This window comes from Gekko japonicus, unplaced genomic scaffold (assembly GCF_001447785.1).
Source record: "Gekko japonicus isolate JY-2015 unplaced genomic scaffold, Gekko_japonicus_V1.1 scaffold175, whole genome shotgun sequence".
NCBI classification, from domain to species: Eukaryota; Metazoa; Chordata; class Lepidosauria; order Squamata; family Gekkonidae; genus Gekko; species Gekko japonicus.
Window position 1 is genome coordinate 36111 of NW_015166425.1, and position 23027 is coordinate 59137.

Here is a 23027-nt window from a genome sequence, read left to right on the forward strand (position 1 = left end):
GAAAGGGAGGAGGGGGGGGGAGGAGGAGGAGGAGGAGGAGGAGGAGGAGGAGGAGGTTGGATTTATACCCCATGGCCCTTCACTACCTGAAGGAGTCTCCGAGTGGCGGACAACCTCCTTTCCCTTCCCACTACACCAAACTGGCTCTCAGTTCAAGGGTGAAAGCCCCCTCCCCTGCTCCAAGTAGCAGCTCAACACCTCCTGATCCCAGATGAGAATCAGGCCACTTCATGCCCAAAGCAGGGTTGCCGGGTCCCTCCTGGCCACTGGTGGGAGATGGGGCACAGTAGGGTTGCCAGATCCAGGTTGGGAAACTCCTGGAGATTTGGGGATGGAGCCCGGGGAGAACAGGGACCTCAGTGAGGTACAATGCTCTGGAGGCCACCCTCCGAAGCAGCCATTTCCTCCAGGGGAACTCATCTCTAGAGTCTGGAGATGAGCTGTAATTCTGGGGGATCCCCAGGTCCCACCTGGACGCTGTCGTCCCTAGCCCAAAGACTCAGGGCATTCCTCCTACGTCTGGAGAATCCCCTCCTTGGTCCGGGACATGAAGGGAAAGCTCTGCATTTCAAGCATATTTGCTAGAAATCTTCCCTCGCCTCTCCTCCCTCCCGCAGTCCGGGAAGGGGGTCTGTCACCCGGGCTGCAGCCGCAGCTGCCTTCTCGGCGCAAACAGTCATTACTCCCATCAGCTCAGCCGCCCCAAATTGACATATCCTGATGGCAAGGAGGGCGGAAGGAGGCATTTCGGCAAGATGTGCAACATGACCGAGCCGGGCTCTGCACTAATAGGAATAAATTGTTCATTCTTTAAGTGTCAGGCCAATGTATTAGAGGCTCCTGACCAGAGCCGCTCCGGCTGCCTGAGATATATTTTAACAAGCAGAGAAAACCGGACTTATTTTTTTTCCCCCTCTGACACTGATTTGAATAATTTCATTCTCTGACGGAATGAGTGTCAGCTCCCCTTAGACCGAAATATCAGGGCTGAGACAACGGGGCCTTGTAGAATGGCAAAAGAGAATGTCAGTTTCTGTTTTCTGTGACTTTCCCACCTCGCCCCCCCCCACCTCCGGTTCCTACTACTTCATTAGGGGAAATTGTATAAAGGGGCTGCCACTTCCGGCTGTTTCCTGATCCCCTATTCAATTAGCCAGTTAATCTTTATAGAATCATAGACTGTCAGAGTTGGAAGGGACCTTGCAGGTCATCTAGTCCAACCCCCTGCACTCGGCAGGAGCACAGCCGAAAGAGAGTCCTACAACATACCCGAAAGATGGTCGTCCAGCCTCCGCTTGAAAACGTCCCGCGAAGGAGCACCCACCACCTCCCAAGGCAGACTGTTCCACTGCTCGACCACTCTGACATTTAGGAAGTCTCTCCTGATATTTAGCCGGTATCGACTCCCTTCTCATTTCCACCCATTAGATATAGCCTTGCAATCCGGAGCAAGAGAGAATAGATCTGCTCCATCTTCTACATGACAGCCCTTCGGATATTTGAAGACTGCAATCATGTCCCCTCTAGAGTAGCATAGGGTAGGGACCCCCAACATTTTTGAGCCTGCATGCACCTTTGGAATCCTAACACTGCGCGGTGGGCGCAACTACAAAATGGCTGCCACAGAAGGGCTCTCCCAGGTTACCTTCAGTCTCACAGTTAAGATGTTTGTGCTGGCATGGCAGCCACGGTCAAAGCAATGTTTTAAGAAATCTGCATGTCCAATCAAATCTCCAGTGGTCAATCAATATCCTTGGGCATTGGGTAAGTGAGCTGCAAACAGCCCGCTCTACTAGGGTTGGCACGAACCTCATTCTTGCAGTTCGGTTCGTGGTTCATGGCTGAACCACAAACTGAACCACAGATATGCCAGTTCACAAACTGAACCAGTTCGTATCGGTTTGTGAGCCATTTAAACTCCTGATTTCTGCTCCAAACCCAAGGTAGCAGGGAGCAGAAAGCAGGGTTTAAATGGTTTTGAGTCATTTAAGCCCCTGCTTTCTGCTCATCACCGTTTTTGGCAGAAAGCAGTAATGGTTCTGAGCCATTTAAACCAAACAGCTGAGCAGCCGGAAGCAGAAAGCAAGGGTCGCTTTCTGCTCCCTGCTGCTCAGCTGTTGTTTTTTTTTTGTGAGGAGCAGAAAGCAGGGTTTTAAATCCCTGCTCTTCATGAACCAACATGAATGACATCAAAATTCAAGGACATTTGTGGCAACTCTTCAGTTGACAAGCATTGCTTCGCAAATGACAAACCGGCCAAGATTCGCGATGAACTTTAGTTCATCAGCCAGTCCGTGCCCTTCCCTGCACTCTACCTTAGTGCATCAGTCTTCGTTTTTGCCACCTGAGATGAAGGGGAAAATTGAAAACTTTTTTTTTTTAGCTCCTGAATTGTCTTCGTTTTCCTTCAGGCCTTCACATTTCTAGGCCGATAGCAAGCAGATGCCGTGACCTGAATGGTGCTTGGGGGGGGGGTTAACAGGGGGAGGGCTTCTACTGTCCTGGTCCCACTGGTGGACCTCCTGATGGCACCTGGTATTTTTTGGTCATTGTGTGACACAGAGTGTTGGACTAGATGGGCCATTGGCCTGACCCAACATTGGCTTCTCTAATGTTCTTGTGTCTGGGGCAAGGGATGCTATCGTGGGTGTTGGGGGGGGGGGTCAACAGTGGGAGGGCTTCTAATGTCCTGGCCCCACTGGTGGACCTCCTGATGGCCCCTGATATTTCTGGCCACTGTGTGATACAGAGTGTTGGACTGGATGGGCCTTTGGCCTGATCCAACATTGGCTTCTCTTATGTTCTTATGGCCCGGGCTACCCTGATTTTGTCAGATCTGGGAAGCCAAGCGAGGTCAACCCTGGCCAGTATCTGGATGGGCGACCACCAAGGACGCCCAGGGTCATGACGCAGAGGCAGGCAACGGCCAACGGCCTCTGAACATCTCTCGCCTTGGAAAACCTCCGGGGTCGCTGTAAGTCGGCTGTGACTTGAAAGCACTTTCCATCACCCACACAGAGCAATCCGATGAGCTGGAATGACAATGACGAACGCTCGTATAACACAGAGACAATCAAACAAGTAGGCTTCTGCGACAATACCTTGGCAATTGCATGCACACGGATGCTGGAAGGTTCTGCCAGCTCTTTCCTGAGATCCACATCAGCGGCCCAGTCTTTGCTCATTGGCAGACGGGACGTGAAGCCGTCGACGGAGGGGTGGCACATCCTTAAGGCCTTCTGGAGGCTCTCTTCAAAAGTGCGCCCAATAGCCATCACCTGTGGAAAGGAAAGCGCTTTATGCCAGCATGCCGAGGAGACGCCCCTCTCTCAGTTTCAGGGTTCCTCGGACAGTGTCAAGAAAAGAAATGCCTTCAAGAAAATGAGAGAGTGGCTGGTGTGTCGGATTAGCATATGGGAGGCCCAGGTTCAAATCCCCACTCCACCACGGAAGCTCGCTGGGTGACCTTGGGCCAGTCGCACACGCTCAGCCTAACCTACCTCACAGGGTTGTTGTGAGGATAAAACGGAGGACCGTGTCAGCCGCTCAGAGTCCTTACTGGGGAGGAAGGCGGGATATAAACAAAGTAAATAAGTAATAATAAAAAGGAAACAAGCCATTCAAGCTGCCCTCAGTTTGGTGAGAGCCAGTTTGGTGTCGTGGTTAAGTGGGCGGACTCTAATCTGAGAGAACCGGGTTTGATTCCCCACTCCTCCACTCACAGCTGCTGGATGACCTTGGGTCAGTCACAGTTCTCTCAGAGCTGGTCTCTCACGAGTTCAGTTCCCGGAAGAGCTCTCTCAGCCCCACCTCCCTCACAGGGTGTCTGTTGTGGGGAGGGGAAGGGAAAGGAGATGGTGAGCCGCTCTGAGACTCTGAGGGAAGGGCAAGGGTATAAATTGGGTATAAATCCAATCTCTTCTCTTCTTCTCTTCCCTCAGCTTGAAAATATTTAAGAATGTAGCAGGCAGATTCAGAGGACAAGGGCTCACATCCGTTCTTGACGTGAGGAAGAAATCGGGACTGAGAGGATCATGTTAGGGCTGCCAGGCAGGCTGATCTCGTCAGATCTCAGAAGCTCAGCACGGTCTGCTCTGGTCACGACTGGGATAGGAGACCACCAAGAGACACCAGGGTGGCTATGCAGAGGCAGGCAACCGCAAACCACCTCTGAACATCTCTTGCTGTGAAAACCTTGCAGGGTCGCCATACGTTGGATGCACTTTATACGCATTTGGCAGCAATTCACACACACACACTTACTTCCAGATGGGGCCTGAGGACCCCCCAGTATCCCCACAGCCAGTCCCCAGTCCTTCCACTGGCAGTTCTGTTTCAAACCATCTGCCAACTACAAGCCCTGCCATGCAATTATCTTGCCCACTTCCTGGGAACGATCTACGAGAAAACTGTGTGGAAAGGGATGCCACAGTAGCAAAAGCTAAATGCTAAAACCTACAAGAGCGCAATTTACTAGGATTTTTGGTTAAAAAAAAAAAGGTCAAGTCCATTGGCCCTTGATTTTGGTATTTTTACATGAGGTGTGATCGGGCCCTTATATGTTTTTTAATTCTTTGTTAATAAATACATGTATCTTTTTATACTACATATATTATAGTTTCTATTGTTGGCCCTCTATTCTGTTTGTTGGCCCTCTATTCTTTTTGGGTTCTGGATCAGTCCTCCCCCCCTTTTTTTGTCCCCATTGGCCTGATCCAACATGGCTTCCCTTATGTTCTTATGTTTGGAGCAGGGATACTTTGTCTTCTTGGTGCTGGGGGGGGGAGGGCAACAATGGGAGGGCTTCTGGAGTTCTGGCCCTGCTGGTGGACCTCCTGATGGCACCTGAGTTTGGGTGCGCATCGCCCCCCCGCCAGGGTGAGGAAAGGGGGGGGGGGGGGGGGGCTGGCTATTTGCATCGTCGCATTCTGATCCGTCATTATGCGATCAGATGGAACGGTGGCGCACTGGGGTTTCATCCTTCAGTGCGCGCTGCAAAGAGGACGGCTGGAGGGAATAGGCGCGCGCCAGCACGATCACACCGAACTAGTCCATCTGCAACCCGTGGCAAACCATTTTCTAGTAGATCTTTGCAGGTACATTTTAACTGCGCATCTTCAGTGGCAAGCCACAGGTTGGCCACGGGTGCGCTATGCTTGCCAGATGTTGCGGTGTGATCACACCCTGAAAATCTGCCCAGCATCCGTGCCTTTCATGAGGCAAATTCTCTGTGTGACCGGGGCCTGTGTGACACAGAGTGTTGGATGGGCCACTGGCCTGATCCAACATGGCTTCTCTTTTGTTCTTAGGTCTGGGAAGTGATGCTCTGTCTTCTTGGTGCTTGGGAGGCAACAGTGGGAGGGGGGCTTCTGGAGTTGTGGCCCTGCTGGTGGACCTCCTGATGGCACCTGGGTTTTGGTCATTGTATGACATAGAGTGTTGGACTGGGTGGGCCACTGGCCTGATCCAACATGGCTTCTCTTTTGTTTTTATGTCTGGGGAAGTGATGCTCTGTCTTCTTGGTGCTTGAGAGGCAACAGTGGGAGGGGGGGCTTCTAGAGTTGTGGCCCCGCTGGTGGACCTACTGATGGCACCTGGGTTTTGGCCATTGTATGACATAGAGTGTTGGACTGGATGGGCCACTGGCCTGATCCAGCATGGCTTCTCTTAGGTTCTTATGTCCTTGATCTAAAGTTAAAACAAGACACCTAAAATAATCCTTTAAAAATGTGCCTTAACTTTTTCCTGAAAGCTAAAAGGCATATGCCCAGAATTTTATTTTCCTGTTTGAAACTGTTGCTTATCCATTGGGATTCACGACGAAGAGGTTGAAAAGCAGCCTACAGTTCTGCTGAGCAAACAAACAAATGTGTGAGGCCTCTGTCTTTTCGAATCTGGATCCTAATTTTTTACATGGCTCGTAAAACCCATCTATTAGGAAAAGGACGATGATTACAGAGGACAATTCCTCTAGCCTTCAGCCTCATCCGTAAGGGAATGGTGTGAATTATAGTTTTCTCTGCAAGGAGGGAGAAAAGGCAAGCGACAAATGATGCCAAACCAGGCCTCAGATGTCAAAATAATTCAGTCAAAGAGAGTCTCGAAAAACATAAGGAAAAACGAAGCGAGACAATCAGTAAATATATAATTAATTATTGCACTTTAGGTAGTTGGTGGGTAATTAGCTAATTAGCTGCATAATTTCCCCATTTTGCATCAGTCCATTCCTCTTGAAACCGGGAAATGAAGATGTCAATATTGTTTCAGAAGGTTTTAAATTGAGATCCTCAATGCCAGGTTCTTGTCTTCCGCTCCCTGTTTGGAGAAGACCAATCCTAAATGATCTTACAGTAATTCTGAAGGAAAAGTTGTTTAAGGAAACATAACTTTCTGCACCACAAACAGTTTATATGTATTTAGCAGCAGATGTAGCAGATAATTGCATCTGCCCGTTTTGATTTTTCAGTTTAGTTCTTTATATTGGGAATCTTCTGTGTCCGTGTGTCTTAAAGCAATAAACAACATTTTCAAATGAAGAAGTGAGAAGAGATTGGATTTATACCCCGCCCTTCACTACCCAAAGGTGTCTCAGAGCGTCTTACAAATTCCTTTCCCTTCCCCTCCCCACAACAGAGACCCTGTGAGGTTGGTGGGGCTGAGAGAGCTCAGACAGAAACGGCTCTTTTTCAAAAACAGCTCTTATGATGTTAGAAGAAGAAGAGAGAGAAGAGATTGGATTTATACCCCGCCCTTCACTACCCAAGGGAGTCTCAGAGCGGCTTACAAACTCCTTTCCCTTCCCCTCCCCATAACAGACACCCGGTGAGGGAGGTGGGCCTGAGAGAGCTCTTCCAAGAACTGCCCTTTCAATAACAGCTCTTTTCAGAGCTATGGCTTGCCCAAGGTCATCCAGCAGGTACAAGTGGAGGAGTGGGGAATCAAACCCGGTTCTCCCAGATTAGAGTCCGCGCACTTAACCACTACACCAAACTGGCTCTCATGAGAAACGTGGTGAAGAAACTTCATCCAACTTACCACACTTAAGATTCCCATGTTCACAGAACCGATTCACAGAACCGATTGGCCCTTCCAGGTCCCATGAATGCAAGGCTAGCTGCCACCAGGGCCAGAGCTTTCTTGGTGGCAGCTCCATACTGGTGGAATGAGCTCCCGGAAGAGATCAGGGCCCAGTGGGACCTTTTACAGTTCAGAGATGTTAATATTGACCATAATGGAAGTGGTGGTGATGGTGGTGGTGGCTCCGCAGGTCCTGCAAGACGGAGCTCTTCCACCACTTCCATTATGGTCAATATTAACATCTCTGAATACCAACTTTAATAACTTATTGATAATTGAAACCTGGTGCCTGGTCTATTACCGACAGCCTGTGCTCACCGGCCGAAACTGAGAATGACCATCAAGCTGAATGTCTATATAGGAACTATCTTTAATACCATAAGTCACCATCTTCAATACCATAAGTTAGTCACTAGCACTTTATATGATGTAAGTTATTTTTAATGAATTGTTTTAGCTATTTATATATTTATTGTTATTATGTTTTTATGATGTTAGAAGAAGAAGAGAGAGAAGAGATTGGATTTATACCCCGCCCTTCACTACCCAAGGGAGTCTCAGAGCGGCTTACAAACTCCTTTCCCTTCCCCTCCCCATAACAGACACCTGGTGAGGGAGGTGGGGCTGAGAGAGCTCTTCCAAGAACTGCCCTTTCAATAACAGCTCTTTTCAGAGCTACGGCTTGCCCAAGGTCATCCAGCCAGGTGCGAGTGGAGGAGGAGTGGGGAATCAAACCCGGTTCTCCCAGATTAGAGTCCGCGCACAAACTGAGCCTGCCGTGGCAGGGAGGGCGGGGTACAACTCTAAGTAAATAAATAAATAAATAAATGTTGGTACCACATCTAGGTTCCACCTGCAATTCTAGGTGGTACAGCCAAGACACAGGTTTGCCACTTCAGTGATTGCTATGAATTAGTGTTGACGACGCCAGGTTGAGAAATTATTGGAGATCGGGAGGTGGATCTTGGGGAGGGCGGGGTTTGGGAAGGGGAGGGGCCTCTGCTGGGTGAAATGCCATAAAGTCCGCCCTCCAAGGCAGCCATGTTCTCCAAGGGAACAGACTTATATAGTCTGGAAACCAGTTATAATTCCAGGAGATCAGCAACAGACTTGGGGGGGGGGGATGTCTTGAGACTTTCTCAAGATGCCCGATTTTGGGTCAGAGGATGATGGGGAATTCTTCGGCTCTGGCCCTCTGGCCCCTATGGTTACCCGTTCCAGGTTAGGAAATTGCTGGAGATTTGGAGCCTGGAGGTAGGCAGGGTTTAGGGAGGGCAGGGACCTCGGGGGGGGGATTCCAAGGCCATACAGTCCACCCTACAGGGCCGCCATTTTCTCCAGGGGAACTGGTCTCTGTAGTCTGAGGATCGGTTGTAATTCCAGATCTCCAGGCTCCACCTGGAGGTTGGCAACCCTGGTGGCCCCTCCTCTTAGGGAGGCTTGCACGTGCTTTCTAATGCTCATGTTCAAGAGATAAGGACACATCTTTGTGCTTGGGAAAACATTCTGAATATCTACCATTCACTGGTTTGATGATTTATACTTTAATGCCCTGAGACATAGATAGATAGATGATAGATAGATAGATAGATAGATAGATAGATAGATAGATAGATAGATGACAGACAGACAGACAGACGGATAGACAGATAGACAGATAGACAGATAGACGGATAGATGGATAGATGGATAGATAGACAGATGGATAGATGGATAGACGGATAGACGGATAGACGGATAGATAGACACAGACAGATTAAAAAAAAACCTTTTAAACAACTATTATTGCAAACCGTTCCATAAATGAGTTCAAAGGATCGTTATGTTGCTATTAAAATTGGTACTAAATTCGAATGCAGTAGCCCCTTAGAGAGCAACCAGATTTTCAAGATATAAACTTTCGAGAGCCAAACTTTCAACAGATACCTTCGTCAGGTACTTGACAGACACAGTTTTTGACTCTGGAAACCTTCCACCCCCAAAATCTTGTTGGTCTCTCAGGGGCTGCTGGAGTGGAATCGGGCTCTTCTCCTACAGACCCACACAGCTGCCCGCCTGAAACCATCTTAAGATTGTAGCCCATTCAAGAAAAAGCAGTATATCAATATTTTATTTTCTTGTTATTTTTGAATTTAAAGGGCTGAATGAACTCATTTGCCATCATGGCATACCCTTGCAACGACTGGTAGAGATTCCATACAAGAGACAGAGAGTCCTTCATTGTACAAGACATAATTAATCTGTTTGGTGTAGTGGTTTGGAGCCCAAACTCTAATCTGAGAGAACTGGGTTTGATTCCCCACTCCTCCACATGCAGCTGCTGGTGTGACCTTGGGTCAGTCATAAGTTCTTTCAGAGCTGTTCTCTCAAGGGCAGTTCTCGAGAGAGCTCTCTCAGCCAGACCTACCTCACAGGCAGTGTTCCCTCTAAGCTGAGTTAGTGTGAGCTAGCTCACAGTTTTTTAGCCTCCGGCTCACACCGTTTTGTCTGAGCTCAGGAAGGATGGCTCCGGAGCAAACTAATTGATGCAGCAGCCAAATGGCTCGCTCACAACTTGAATGCCCGTAGCTCAGAAAGTAGACTTTTTGCTCACAGGACTCCACAGCTTGGAGGGAGCATTGCTTACAGGGTGTCTGTTGTGGGGAGGGGAAGGGGAAGGGATTGTAAGCTGCTCTGAGACTCCTTCGGGTAGTGAAATTGCTGAGCAGTCGGGTTAGAACGGATAAAAGGAAGTACTTCTTTACCCAAAGAGTGATTCACACATGGAATTCACTGCCACAGGAGGTGGTGGCGGCTACAAGCATGGACGGCTTCAAAAGGGAATTAGATAAGCATATGGAGCAGAGGTCCAACAGTGGCTATTAGCCACAAGGTAGAGATAGGGACTCTGGGGCAAGGGATGCTCTGTCATCTTGGTGCTTGGGGGGGGGGCAACAGTGGGAGGGCTTCTAGTATCCTGGCCCCACTGCTGGACCTCCTGATGGTACCTGGTATTTCTGGCCACTGTGTGACACAGAGTGTTGGACTGGATGGGCCTTTGGCCTGATCCAACATTGGCGTCTCTTATGTTCTTATGAAGGGCGGGGCATATATCCAATCTCTTCTTCTTCTTCTGTGGGATTCTAGGGTTCCCAACTCCTGCTTGGAGACAAGTTCCCCTGGAGAAAATGTCTGCTTTGGAGGGTGGACTCTAATGGCACTATACCCTGCTGAGGGGCCCCCCTTCCCCAAATCCCACCCTTCCCCGTCTCCACCCCCAAATCTCAGGGAATTTCCCAACCCGGAGCTGGCAACCCAATTCCTGGAGAATTAGTCAGAGACTTTTCATCTTATCCAGCAGCGTTCTGAACAGCCAGCAGCCGCAGACCACGCCATCCCGGCTTCCGCTGAGGATCAGCACGGGCTTCAGCACCAAGGAGCTCTGAGCCCCCTCGGCCTTCTCTAAAGAGCCAAACGATGCAGGGCTCACCCGAGAACTCCTTTGCCCCTGCCGGAGCTCTCCTTTGGAACATACTAAGAAACAATAAGGCTGCGCTACTGAACACATGCTGAGCACTTGCCCCGCCATCGATTCTCTGACAGACCTGAGATCAGGGATTAGGTCCTTCCAGGCCGTGGTGGCTCAGAGGTTAAGACGCTGAGCTGCAGACCGGAAGGTCGGTAGCTCAGCAGTTCGAGACCTGAGTGCCGCGTGACGTAGTGAGTTCCCAGCTCCGGCCCCAGCTCCTGCCAACCTAGCAGTTCGAAAGCAAGGAATTGCAAGGAGATAAACAGGTACCGCTTCGGTGGGAAGGGAACAGTGTTCTGTGTGCCTCGGCATTTAGTCATGCCGGCCACGTGACCATGGAAACGTCTTTGGACAGCGCTGGCTCTTCGGCTTGGAAACGGAGATGAGCACTGCATCCCAAGAGTTGGATTCGACTGGCTTTCGAGCAAGGGAACCTTTACCTTACCTTCTAGGCCAGGAGTCCCCAACGGGGTGCTCAGGGGCACAATGGCACTCAATGACCCCTTTCCCGTACTTGCCAAGTGCTTTTAGAAAGAGGATCGGGCCGAGCAGGAGATTTGATGGGCTGTGCAGATTTTTGAAAAAGTTATTTTGGCAGCAGCTGCCACAAGGATCTTCACTGTGTCACCGAAGGTGCGCCGCAACAGCCGTTTTGTGACTGGTCGCACCCTCCTGCGGCAGCCATTTTGTGGCAGGCATTTTGTGTCAGGATTCCAAAGGTGCTGTGCTGGGTCTGGCCGGTCGCCACGGATACACTTCACTGAACGCTGGATACACAGTCCAAAAGCAAGCCGAGAAACAGAGCCGAGGGTCAGAATGCCGGGAAATCAGTCAGAGTTTTCAGGAGCGAGGGGTGGAGGCTAACAGCCGAACAAGGTCTGAGTGAGATTGCATGGTTGCATCCGCACCGAGGCAGGTGAGCATGGTTGCTTATACTCTGATCCTCCCTTCCCTGGGAGGCAACCTGCAAAGACTCACAGCCCCTCACATGGCCTTTGCAACACCTGAAGTCTGGCTCTCCTCCTTCTCTCCTGCACGTTCAGACGCTGGCATGCCCTGCGTCTGGGACATTCAGGTGAGCTAGGTGGGGACTCTGGCCTTGAGGTGTCTCCAAGTGGGGGTGCTGGCCCAGGCTCTGGACCAGACTCTTCCTCCGACTGAACCTCAGTCTCTTTGCCTTGCTGCCACTCTTTTGGGCTGACTCCAGAGGAGGCTGGGTTGCTCTGTGCCACTTCCTCATCTGAGGAACAGTCAGCCTCAGTGGAGTCAGGACCTACAACAGGTGTCCACAGACTCAAAAAGGTTGGGGACCCCTGTTCTACCCCAAAGGGCATGACTCCCAGGCCGCCTTGAGTCCCCCCATCTTCTTTTCTTTTGGAAGGACCTCAGGTGCTCCAGGCGAGCCCGTGCTTAGAATGCTGAGCATAGCCAGTCACATCTGCACTCCAAGACCAGAGGCTTTGGGATTTCCCCCCCCCTTTTAAAAATTTTTATGTGTGAGTGTGTGCACGTGCATGCATGTGTGCATGTACCTGGAAGTCATGGCGACCTCTGGTGACTGACCCCTACTGGGGGCCTAGGAGATAGAGAGGTGGCTGAATACAGCCTGCCCCCGCCTCCTGACTGCTGGTATTCTTTGGAGGTCTCCCATCCAAGTACTTGCCAGAGTCGACCCTGCTTAGCTTCTGAGATCTGATGAGTTCGAGCTTGCCTGGGCTATCCAGGTCAGGGTGCTTAGGCGCTTTCTTGACCTCCCACCCCCACACTGGGGAGAAGTTATGGCTCTGTCCTAGAGCATCTGCTTGGTGTGCAGAAGGTTCTGGGTTCAATCCCCCGAATCTCCAGTTGAAAGGATCAAGTAGGAGGTGATATGAAAGACCTCCGACAGCCACTGGACAGCCACTGTCGGTCTGCGTAGACAGTAAAGGTAAAGGTTGTGAAAGACCTCCGATTGAGACCCTGGACAGCCACTGTCTGTCTGCATAGACAGTAAAGGTAAAGTTGTAGGTTCCCTTGCTCGAAAGCCAGGCGAATCCGACTCTAGGGATGCAGTGCTCATCTCCGTTTCAAAGCCAAAGAGCCAGCGCTGTCTGAAGACGTTTCCGTGGTCATGTGGCTGGCGTGACTAAACACCAAGGCTCACAGAACGCTGTTACCTTCCCACCAAAGTGGTCCCTATTTATCTACTTGCAATTTCTTGCTTACGAACTGCTAGGTTGGCAGGAGCTGGAACTAGAGATGGGAGCTCACTCCATCATGCGGCACCCGGGTCTCGAACTGCTGAACTACTGACCTTCCACAGCCTGCAGTTCAGCGACTTAACCACTTGAGCCACCGCAGCTCCACGAGTAGACAGTACTCATACCTTGACAGAGCCAGCGGTCTGATTCAGTGCAGCTTCTGAGAGCCAGTTTGGTGTAATGGTTAAGTGTGCGGACTCTAATCTGGGAGAACCGGGTTTGATTCCCCACTCCTCCACTTGCATCTGGCTGTATGACCTTGGGCAAGCCGTAATTCTGACAAGAGCTGTCCTTGAAAAAGAGCAGTTTCTGTCAAGAGCTCTCTCAGCCCCACCTACCTTACGGGGTGTCTGCTGTGGGGAGGGAGAGGGAAAGGAGTTTGTAAGCCGCTCTGAGACTCCCTTGGGTAGTGAAGGGTGTGGTATGAATCTAATCTCTTCTTCTTCTTCATGTGTTCACACACGAGAGTATCTGAATTGCTTCCATGAATCAGACAGCAAACAGCACACTGTTCCAAGCAAATCATGGATTCCCACCTGCTAACATTCATGGCTGAACTAATACGGGTGTTTCCCTGTATAGATTGCTTTTCTAAAATTGGTTTCGAGTGCAAGTGTCGGACCTCAAATGGATGGAATCTATATCCCGTCTCTTTCCTGCTCTCTGTTCCACAGTAACAGCACAGTGGAAATAGCACACAAGAGACCCAAAGGCAGTTTTGAGGGTATATATACCATCGTTAAACTGACTTAACAGTAATTTCCTCTCCCACGAGAACCGTGGGACCTGTACTTTGGAGAGGGATTGCTAGCTATTTCTAGCAGAACTCTTACCACTGCTTTCCAACTACAGCTCCGGTAACTTCGGAAAGGGAAGTCGCGGCAGTTAACTGTGATAAAACTAACAGAAATGTAGACGCAGCCTCGGTGATTCTAGTGTCCTGGCCCCACTGCTGGACCTCCTGGTGGCACCTGGTATTTTTGGCCACCGTGTGACAGAGTGTTGGTCTGGATGGGCCATTGGCCTGATCCAACATTGGTGTCTCTTATGTTCTTATAAGAGGGAACTGGATAAGCATATGGAGCAGAGGTCCTTCAGTGGCTATTAGCCAGAAGGTATAGATAGGAACTCTCGGTCTGGGGCAAGGGATGCTCTGTATTCTTGGTGCCGGGGGGGGCAACAGTGGGAGGGCTTCTAGTGTCCTGGCCCCACTGCTGGACCTCCTGAGGGCACCTGGTATTTCTGGCCACTGTGTGACACAGAGTGTTGGACTGGATGGGCCATTGGCCTGATCCAACATTGGCGTCTCTTATGTTCTTATGATTTATGTGTAAAAGGTCTTCGCTGGGCCTTTGGTGTAGAGGCTGAGCTATAAATCTGGATTTTGCCTTGGAGTCACCAGGCAGCCTCAGGCAAATGGTTGCTTCTCCGAGCCAGCTGACCAAATGTCTGAGATAGGAAAATAACAACAGAGTGACCTACATTCCGGGTTCACTGTAAGCGCTGAAGGAAAGATAATGCACATACAAGTGCTAAGTATTAGATGAGCACGGTATTTTTGTATTATTTTATGTATATCCCACCTTTCCCCCCCAAAGTAGCTTACATTATCTTCCTCACCTCCATTTTATCCTCACAAGTACCCTGCAAGGTAGATTAGGCTGAGGCTTCCATGGCACAGTGAGGATTCGAACCTGGGTCCCCCAGATTCTGGTCTGACCACTACACTACACTGGCTGTCAAAAAAAAAGAATCAACATAGAAGTACATACTGTATGAATAGCTGGTAATAATAATAATTAGCGTATGGCAGTGTGTGTAGTATAGCCAGGGGATCCTAAGTTTGTCTGGCAGTCAGACGTTCTAGCTGTTTTAGTGTTATGCACCACTAGGTGGCAAGCTGGACTTGTTTTCTAAGGGATGTTTCAGAGGTGGTTTGCCATTGCCTGCCTCTGAATCACGACCAGTGTTCCCTCTAAGCTGAGTGAGTGTGAGCCAGCTCACAGTTTTTTAGCCCCCAGCTCACACATTTTTGTCTTAGCTCAGGAAGGGGGGGCTCCAGAGCAAACTCATTTATGCAGCAGCCAAATCGCTCGCTCACAACTTTAATGCCAGGACGTCACCAAGTAGAATTTTTGCTCACGAGACTCCACGGCTCAGAGGGAGCATGCGTCACGACTCTGGTATTCCCTGGAGGTCGCCCTTCCAAATACTGTCCAGGGACGACCCTGCTTAGCTTCCGAGATCTGACGAGATCAGGCCATCCTTGGTCCTTCAGGTTCGGCATGGGACTCAAAGCGAACTGCTAGTTCCAACCCACATTTTAACTATTTATTTATATTCATTTACTTAATTTATAGCGCCCCTTTCTCCCCTCTGGGGACCTAAAGTGGCTGATATCGCTCTCTCCACTGCTTTATCCTCGCAACAACCCTGTGAGGGAGGTTAGTTTCTCCACCTCCTCCGGGAAGCTTTTGGCAGCTTCCACGGGCGGGGGGTTCAAGAGGGCCCCCTTGAGACTCTCCGGCCTCTTTGGTGCCCCAGAGGAGACGTCACTCTTCATATCCGCTTCTGGGGGGTGGGCAAGGCCGCATTCAGGAGTCCATTGCGACATGGGAAACCGCAGGGGAGGCCTGGGGCAGAGACAGGAACGAGACAGGGGTCACCTGCTGAAGAGGTCAGCCCTTTGTTTTCAGTACAAACACTTCAGGCGCTGCCCACGTGGGCAGGGTGCGAATGGCAACCAGGACACTTCCTGCCCAAGAGTCAAGGCAGGCCTGCTTGCATTTCTGGACACTCCCTTACCCCTAAGGGAAAGCACCGCCGTCCGTGAATAGATGCACAGGATCCAGACAATGCTCCCTCTAAGCCAGTGGTGGCAAACCTATGGCACGGGTGCCAGAGGTGGCACTCAAAGCCCTCTCTGTGGGCACGGGTGCCATCGCCCCAACCAGGCCCAGACCATCATTAAAGTGTCGAATTCTCTGCCAAATAATTTGAAGTAAATGAAAGCATTTGGGATTGCTTTCCTTACTTTGTTTGGATCATCTTAAGTTAATGTATGAGTGGTTTTTTCCTAAAGTAAAACCTCCGTATTCAAGTTAAATGGCCGTGTTGGCACTTTGCGATCAATAAGTGGATTTTGGGTCACAATTTGGGCACTCAGTCTCTAAAAGGTTCGCCATCACTGCTCTAAGCTGTGGAGCCTTGTGAGCAAAAATTCTACTTTGTGAGCTGCTGGCATTAAAGTTGCGAGTGAGCCATTTGGCTACTGCATCAATTAGTTTGCTCTGGCACCATCCTTCCTGAGCTAAAATAAAAATCTGTGAGCCGGGGGCTAAAAAAACTGTGAGCTAGCTCACACTAACTCAGCTTAGAGGGAACACTGGGTGGGGCTGAGAGAGCTCTGACAGAAACGGCTCTTTTTCAAGAACACCTCTGACAGAACAATGGCTTGCCCAAGGTCATCCAGCAGCTGCATGTGAAGGAGTGGGGAATCAAACCCGGTTCTCCCAGATTAGAGTCCATGCACTTAACCACGACACCAAACTGGCTACACCAAACAGCACCTGCACGGAATGACTTAACTCCCTCTCAGCACAGTTTTCCTGTGGGCAAATGGCTTGCGGGGGGTGGAGCCCTTCTTCCCCTGCCATTCCGAGCCTGCTGGGGAACCCGGACCCATTTCGAAACTGTAATGTTTACTTTGGCCCTGAAGTTAAAGCATTTGTGGGATTAAGAGCCCTGAAGGGGGGGCGGAATGGTGGAAATCCTTAGACTCACCTCACCCACACTCTTCATAGAGCTTCCGATCTTGCTGGAGGCGCCTTGGAAACGGTCCAGATCCCAACGTGGCACCTTTGTGACAATGTAGTCCAGGCTTGGCTCGAAGCAGGCCGTTGTCTTTCCTGACACCACGTTTTCAATTTCCGGCAACGGAATCCCAAGGGCGATTTTGGCAGCAATAAATGCCAAAGGATACCTGGCACCGACACACAAAGATGAACTGCTTTTCAGTGTGCAGGCTGGTGGTTTGCCGTACACAGTGACGACTTTTTAATCCTTAAGAATCCCACACTGCACTGTGAAGACGCGGTTCATTAACACTGTACATACAAGCACAACGTATCCAATAAATACAGCTTTAGGCCTGGTTTACACAGGTAGGAGAATAAGAGGGAAAACACCACCATGGGAGAACAGACCACACCATGATGGACTGAGGGAAACGGATTCCAATTCTGAATCCTCTTTGGCATTAGAGAAATTGGGAACTCTCTGCAAATAGAAAACTAGCTCAGCAGCACTGGCTCTTTGCCTCCTGTGCTGGCTTTCTAACTGCAGTGAATTTTTATTGTAGGGGAACCTTTCAGAATGGCGTCTGTAGTCTGATGCGGCACATTTCATTCTAAACCACCACCACCCCATCATTTCACCTCCTCCTTCTCTCGCATGCATAAATCAGGCCTCGGACGCGGTTCCTGACTAGCGTGCTTGCTACTTTCTCGCGAATGGATCTCACACTGCCTCTGGAATGCCTGAAGGGTGGAAATACTGTGAGATTAGCAGATTATCTAAAGGTTATTCATCTCCCCCTAGCTAGGCTGCTTAAAATTGCATGGGAAATAGTCATGTGATCCTGGTGACCACGCGTGTTTCCACTCGGACCACAGACAGAGGGCCCAGCCACTGGGACGCTGCCACTGTATAAGGCCAATAAGGTACAGAAAGTGTTAGAAAGGGACAAGCTCATTGTCATGAAGACGCTGATTACCACCTTCCCCCCCCCTCGCATTCTCTTTCCAGTTCAGTCACAGGTGAGGCTTGGCAACCCATTTATGGCTTCTGTATAGGTTGGCAACTCATCAGCTATGGTGGCAAACTCCCACTACGACCACCCCACCCCGGCCTCTGCCACTGCTTGAATGAACAGGACAAAGAACTTGAGATGGGGGGGGGAGAGAATGACGGATCGTTGCCAATCTTACCCCTTTGCCGAATGGCACCTTGCTCACATCATGAGCAAAGCGATCGCAGCAGAACATAGCAGGAGAGGTTGTCAATTTCCCCGGTGTCGTGTACCTGGTTTGGTTCCTCTCCAAGTTTCTCGCCTTACCCGGTAGCCTTCGACGCCAAGGCGGAGCTCCGAGAGAGCCGGGCGTTCACTTCAATGATGCAGTACTCCAGAGAACTGGGATGCAGGGCATACTGGATGTTGCACTCTCCGACGATGTTCAAGTGGCGGACAACCTTGATGGTCGATTCCCGTAACATCTGCAGCTCTTTGTTGGAGAGGGTCTGGCTGGGGGCTACGACGATGGAGTCTCCTGTGGGTTACAGCGAAATGGTCCAAAGCCCTGCTGGGGGAGGCCTCTCCTCGCCGGCATCGCCAAGACAGCCTCCCGCATATTGGACAACACTCACCCCATGACTTTCTTTTGGACGTCAGAGTTGTTAATTAGGGCTGGTTGCCTATCTTGCAAAAAGCTCCTCCCCTGCCCCGGATTTTGATAGTCTTTCAGCTGCTCCTGGACTCTTGCTCTTTTTCTACTGCTACAGACGGACTAACACGGCGACCCGTTTTGATCGATCTGAAGATGTAAGCAGTGACTCCCGAAAGCGCCTACCCTGCCACATATTTTGGTCCTTTCCGCACTTGGATCTCATCCCTGGTTTTATCAGAGTTCAGCTCGCGACACAATGCCTTGCATTTAACCCTGGTTACAACGGTCCTTTCCGCACTAGACCTTAAGTCCTGGTTCAACCCCGTCCCCGAACTTACATTCTACACGACACTCGAGTTCACCTCTGTAATTATCTAGGGGTATTTTTTGTTTCCTCGTTACATCAAGGTCACCCCAGTTTCACCCCACACTTGTCCCAGGATAAGCAGATGCTGTTACAACCAGGGATAAATGCAAGGAGTATTGTGTTGCGAGTTGAACTCTGATAAAACCAGGAATGAGGTCGAAGTGCAGAAAGGATGAAGAGCATTCATTTATCCTGGGGCAAGTGTGGGTCGAAGCTGATAAAACCAGGAATGAGGTCCAAGTGCAGAAAGGACGAACAGCATTCATTTATCCCGGGACAAGTGTGGGTCGAAGCTGGGGTGGACTCAATGTAATGTGGAAAGAAAAAATACCCCAAGATAATTACAGGGGTGAACTCAAGTAAAGTGTAGAATGTAAGTTTGGGGGCAGGGCTGGCCCAGGATTTAAGATCTAGGGTGGAATCACCCTTTGTCTTTCAGGTGTTCCTGGACTCTGGCTCTTTTCCACTGCTACAGACAGACTGACACGGCGACCCATCTTGATCTATTTTTATTTACTTCATTCATAGCCGGTGATAACCCATTTTTTCTGTCCAGTGGGAACCCAAAGCAGCTTACATCCCTCTCCTCTCCTCCATTTTATCCTCACAACAACCCTGCAAGGTAGGTTAGGCTGAGAGTGTGTGACCCAAAGTCACCCAGCAAGCTTCTATGGTGAAGTGGGGACATGAACCCAGGTCTCCCATATGCTAGTTGGACACGCTAACCACTCCACCACACTAGCTCTCGCTTCAAGGTGCTGGTGCTTACCTTTAAAGCCCTTTATGGTCAGGGGCCTGCCTACCTGAAGGACCGCCTTTCCTCACATGTTCCCCAGAGAGCACTGTGGTCAGGATCCCAAAATCGTCTGGCCCTTCCGGGCCCCAAAGACGTCAGGCTGGCATCAACTAGAGCCAGGGCCTTTTCAGTGGTGGCTCCGCATTGGTGGAACGAACGGGGCTCTTCCACCGGGCCTTTAGTTAAGGAGCCGCACCCAAAGCACTAAGGCCCTGTGCCCAATACCACCACCGACAGCCTGAGCTTCGCCGATTCTAACATCAAATACCGACTGCATTTACTAGTATGTCGATGCTACCCTGCTTTTGCCATTGCTGTTTAAATTGTTTACTAGCACCTTATGTTGTGTTTTTAAGCTTTTACCTGTATTGTTTTAGCCACTGCATTTTATGTAAGCCACCCAATCCTGCTTTGGCGGGGAGGGCGGGGTACGGATCAAATAAATAGATAAAAAATAAAGCATAATATAGATTATAAATATTAACCAGAAGTGCTGCTAATATTTGTTTTACTGGGATTTCAAGGTACATTATGGCTGCTACTATCCAAACGTAATCCAATCCACCTTGAGTTCCCTGTCTCTTTTTAGCGAACTTAGACTTGACAAAGTCACCGCCAGGAACAGCTGCATTCTGTATTCTTAGGCGTCAATTGTGCCTGAGTACCAGACCGATGATTAATTCCTTTTTTTATATTCCTGCAGCTGTTGGCAGGGCTATTGATGACAGAAACACCACTCATCCCCAGTATATGAGCTTCCGATGAAGGTTGTGGAATCTCAGTCATCAGAGGTTCTCAGAGAAGAATCGTAGAATCACAGAATTCTGGGCATGGAGCAGAGGTCACTGGTGGTTTGGGGGGGAGGTATTTGTACATTTCCTGCCTTGTGAAGGAGGTTGGACTAGATGCTACCCTGCTTTCGCCATCGCTGTTTAAATTGTTTACTAGCACCTTATGTTGTGTTTTTAAGCTTTTACCTGTATTGTTTTAGCCACGGGAGGTGGTGGGCTCTCCTTCTTTGGAGGTTTTCAAACAGAGGCTAGATGGCCACCGGACAGCCATGCTGATCATGTGAACTTGGGCAGATTATGAGAAGGAGGGCAGGAAGGGTTGCTTCAGTGCTTAGTTCTCGTGGCCCTTTCTTACACGCCCAGGGAAATGCTGGTCGCCATTTTGGGGTCAGGAAGCAGTTTTTCTCCAGGCCAGTTTGTCTGGAGAACCTGGAGGTTTTTTTGCCATCTTCAGGTGGCCATCTAGCCTCTGTCTGAAAACCTCCAAAGAAGGAGAGCCCACCACCTCCCGAGGAAGCCTGTTCCACCGTGGAACCACTCTAACTGTCGGGAAGTTCTTCCTAAGGTTTAGCCAAAAACTCATCTGATTTAATTTAATTTAAGAGAGCCAGTTTGGTGTAGCGGTTAAGTGCGCGGACTCTAATCTTGGAGAACCGGGTTTGATTCCCCACTCCGCCACTTGCAGCCGCTGGATGACCTTGGGCAAGCCACCAACACCTGGTTAACAAACAAGGCACAGTTCTGCAAGGGCTGTCCTTGAATGGGCAGTTCTCTCAGAGCTCTCTCAGCCCCACCTACCTCACAGGGTGTCTGTTGTGGGGAAGGGAAGGGAAAGGCCTGATGGCACCTGGTATTTCTGGCCACTGTGTGACACAGAGTGTTGGACTGGATGGGCCTTTGGCCTGATCCAACATTGGCATCTCTTATGTTCTTAAAGCATATCCTTGGTAACCAGTCATGGTTTCCTATCAGCTACAGTCAATGCCTTGGATCCAGTTCAGCATTCCCAGGGATGGAAAGATTAATTAATTAATTTAAACATTTATTAGCCGCCTCTCCTCCTTAAGGATCTCCAGGTGGCTTACCATCTAAACACATTACATAAAATAGACCACACAAAAGCAAAATTTGAAAACCACAGTGCAGCGCTGATTTAATCAAAGGCAGTCCTAAATGAAACCGTCTTCAACTGCCTCCTAAAGATCAAAAGCGGAGGGCCGAGACCAATGCTCCCTCTAAGCCGTGGAGTCTTGTGAGCAAAAATTCCACTTTGTGAGCTACTGGCATTAAAGTTACGAGTGAGCTATTTGGCTACTGCATAAACTAGTTTGTTCTGGAGCCACCCTTCCTGATCTCAGACAAAAATGTATGAGCCAGAGGCTAAGAAACTTTGAGCTGGCTCACACTAACTCGGCTCAGAGGGAACGCTGCCCCAAACACACCTCCCCGGCGAGGTTGTTCAATAATTGTGGGGCTACCCCTGAAAAGTCCGTCTCTCGTGTACCCACCCAAACCAGCTTCTGTGATTGATGTGACAATCGAGAGGACATTTCCCTGCGATCTTAATCCCCAGGCAGAAATCTACGGGAGAAGATGGTCCTTCCAATACCCCAGTCCAGTGTTCCCTCTAAGCTGAGTTAGTGTGAGCCGGCTCAGTTTTTTTTAGCCTCCGGCTCACACATTTTTGCCTTCACTCAGGTAGGAGGGCTCCAGAAGCAAGTTAATTCATGCAGCAGCCAAATCTCTCGCTCACCACTTGAGTGCCAGGAGCTCACGAAGTAGAATTTTTGCTCACAAGCTTCCACAGCTTAGAGGGAGCACTGACCCAGCCCCAAGCCGCGTAAGCCTTTAAAGGTCAAACCAAACACCTTGAATTGGGCTTCGGAGCAGGTCAGCAGCCAGCGTCATTGCTATAATATCAAGGTTGCGTCCCCCCCCCCATAGCTGGCCCCAAACCGCAGTCTAATGGCTGCATTCGCTCCCAGAGCGTGATTCTCTTTCCTTGACAATTCATGCTTCAAAGGAAGGGAGGAGATGAGAAAAAAATGCACCCTCCAGGTGGGAATCCTTCTGTCCCCGGAAATGCTGAGCCTGGCCCGAGCATGCGTCCCCGTGCCATTCCGGTGTTGTGCAACTGACGCCACGGTCACGCCAGCCACCCCCCTACCTGTGTGGACTCCCATGGCGTCGACGTTTTCCATACTGCAGACCGTGATGCAGTTGTCGGCAGCATCTCTCACCACTTCGTACTCAATCTCCTTCCATCCGACCAGCGATTTCTCCACAAGGAGTTGGTTCGTCATGGCAAAAGCCTTGGGGGTTGAAGGGCGGAGATTAAAAAAAAAAAAGAAATGTTGGGGTTTTTTAAACTGCCCCCAAAGTGGCAGGGTTTTATTACATTGTCCACATAACATACACAAACAATCATAACATATGCATACATATACATACATACTAACAGTACAAACAGATACATGGAGGTTATTTTCAATTTTACCCATATTTATACTGATGCCTATTCCACCTTAATAACAATTTCTCATGAACTGTGTAAGCAACTTTTCTGTCCCTATCATCCTAACAGGTACATATTTCTTTTAGTAAACTCTTAGTCTGTCTCTCAAGCTTGCCTACATATATTTATCATACCAATTACAGAACCGTGACCAAGTATTCTGGAATGTTGAATCTGTTGCACCTTTTATCAATAAAGTCAATTTATCCAATTCCACAGCCTCCACGATTTTATTTACTAGTAAAGAAGGTCCCAGGTTCAATCCCCGGCATCTCCAGTTAAAAGGGCC

General features: G+C 49.7%; 1 protein-coding gene across 1 annotated transcript in view; it reads right to left on the reverse strand.

Moving 5' to 3' along the window:
- Nucleotides 1-23027, reverse strand: part of LOC107110877 (carbamoyl-phosphate synthase [ammonia], mitochondrial-like) — a gene marked incomplete at its 3' end in the record, with an annotated part of 93407 nt that overhangs the window by 35386 nt on the left and 34994 nt on the right. The window contains exons 7-10 of the mRNA XM_015411717.1: nucleotides 22391-22535; nucleotides 17942-18152; nucleotides 16609-16807; nucleotides 3102-3278 (exon numbers count right to left, since the gene is read on the reverse strand). Of these exons, the coding sequence (XP_015267203.1) occupies nucleotides 3102-3278; nucleotides 16609-16807; nucleotides 17942-18152; nucleotides 22391-22535 (732 nt within the window). The remainder of the gene's footprint in view (nucleotides 1-3101; nucleotides 3279-16608; nucleotides 16808-17941; nucleotides 18153-22390; nucleotides 22536-23027) is intronic.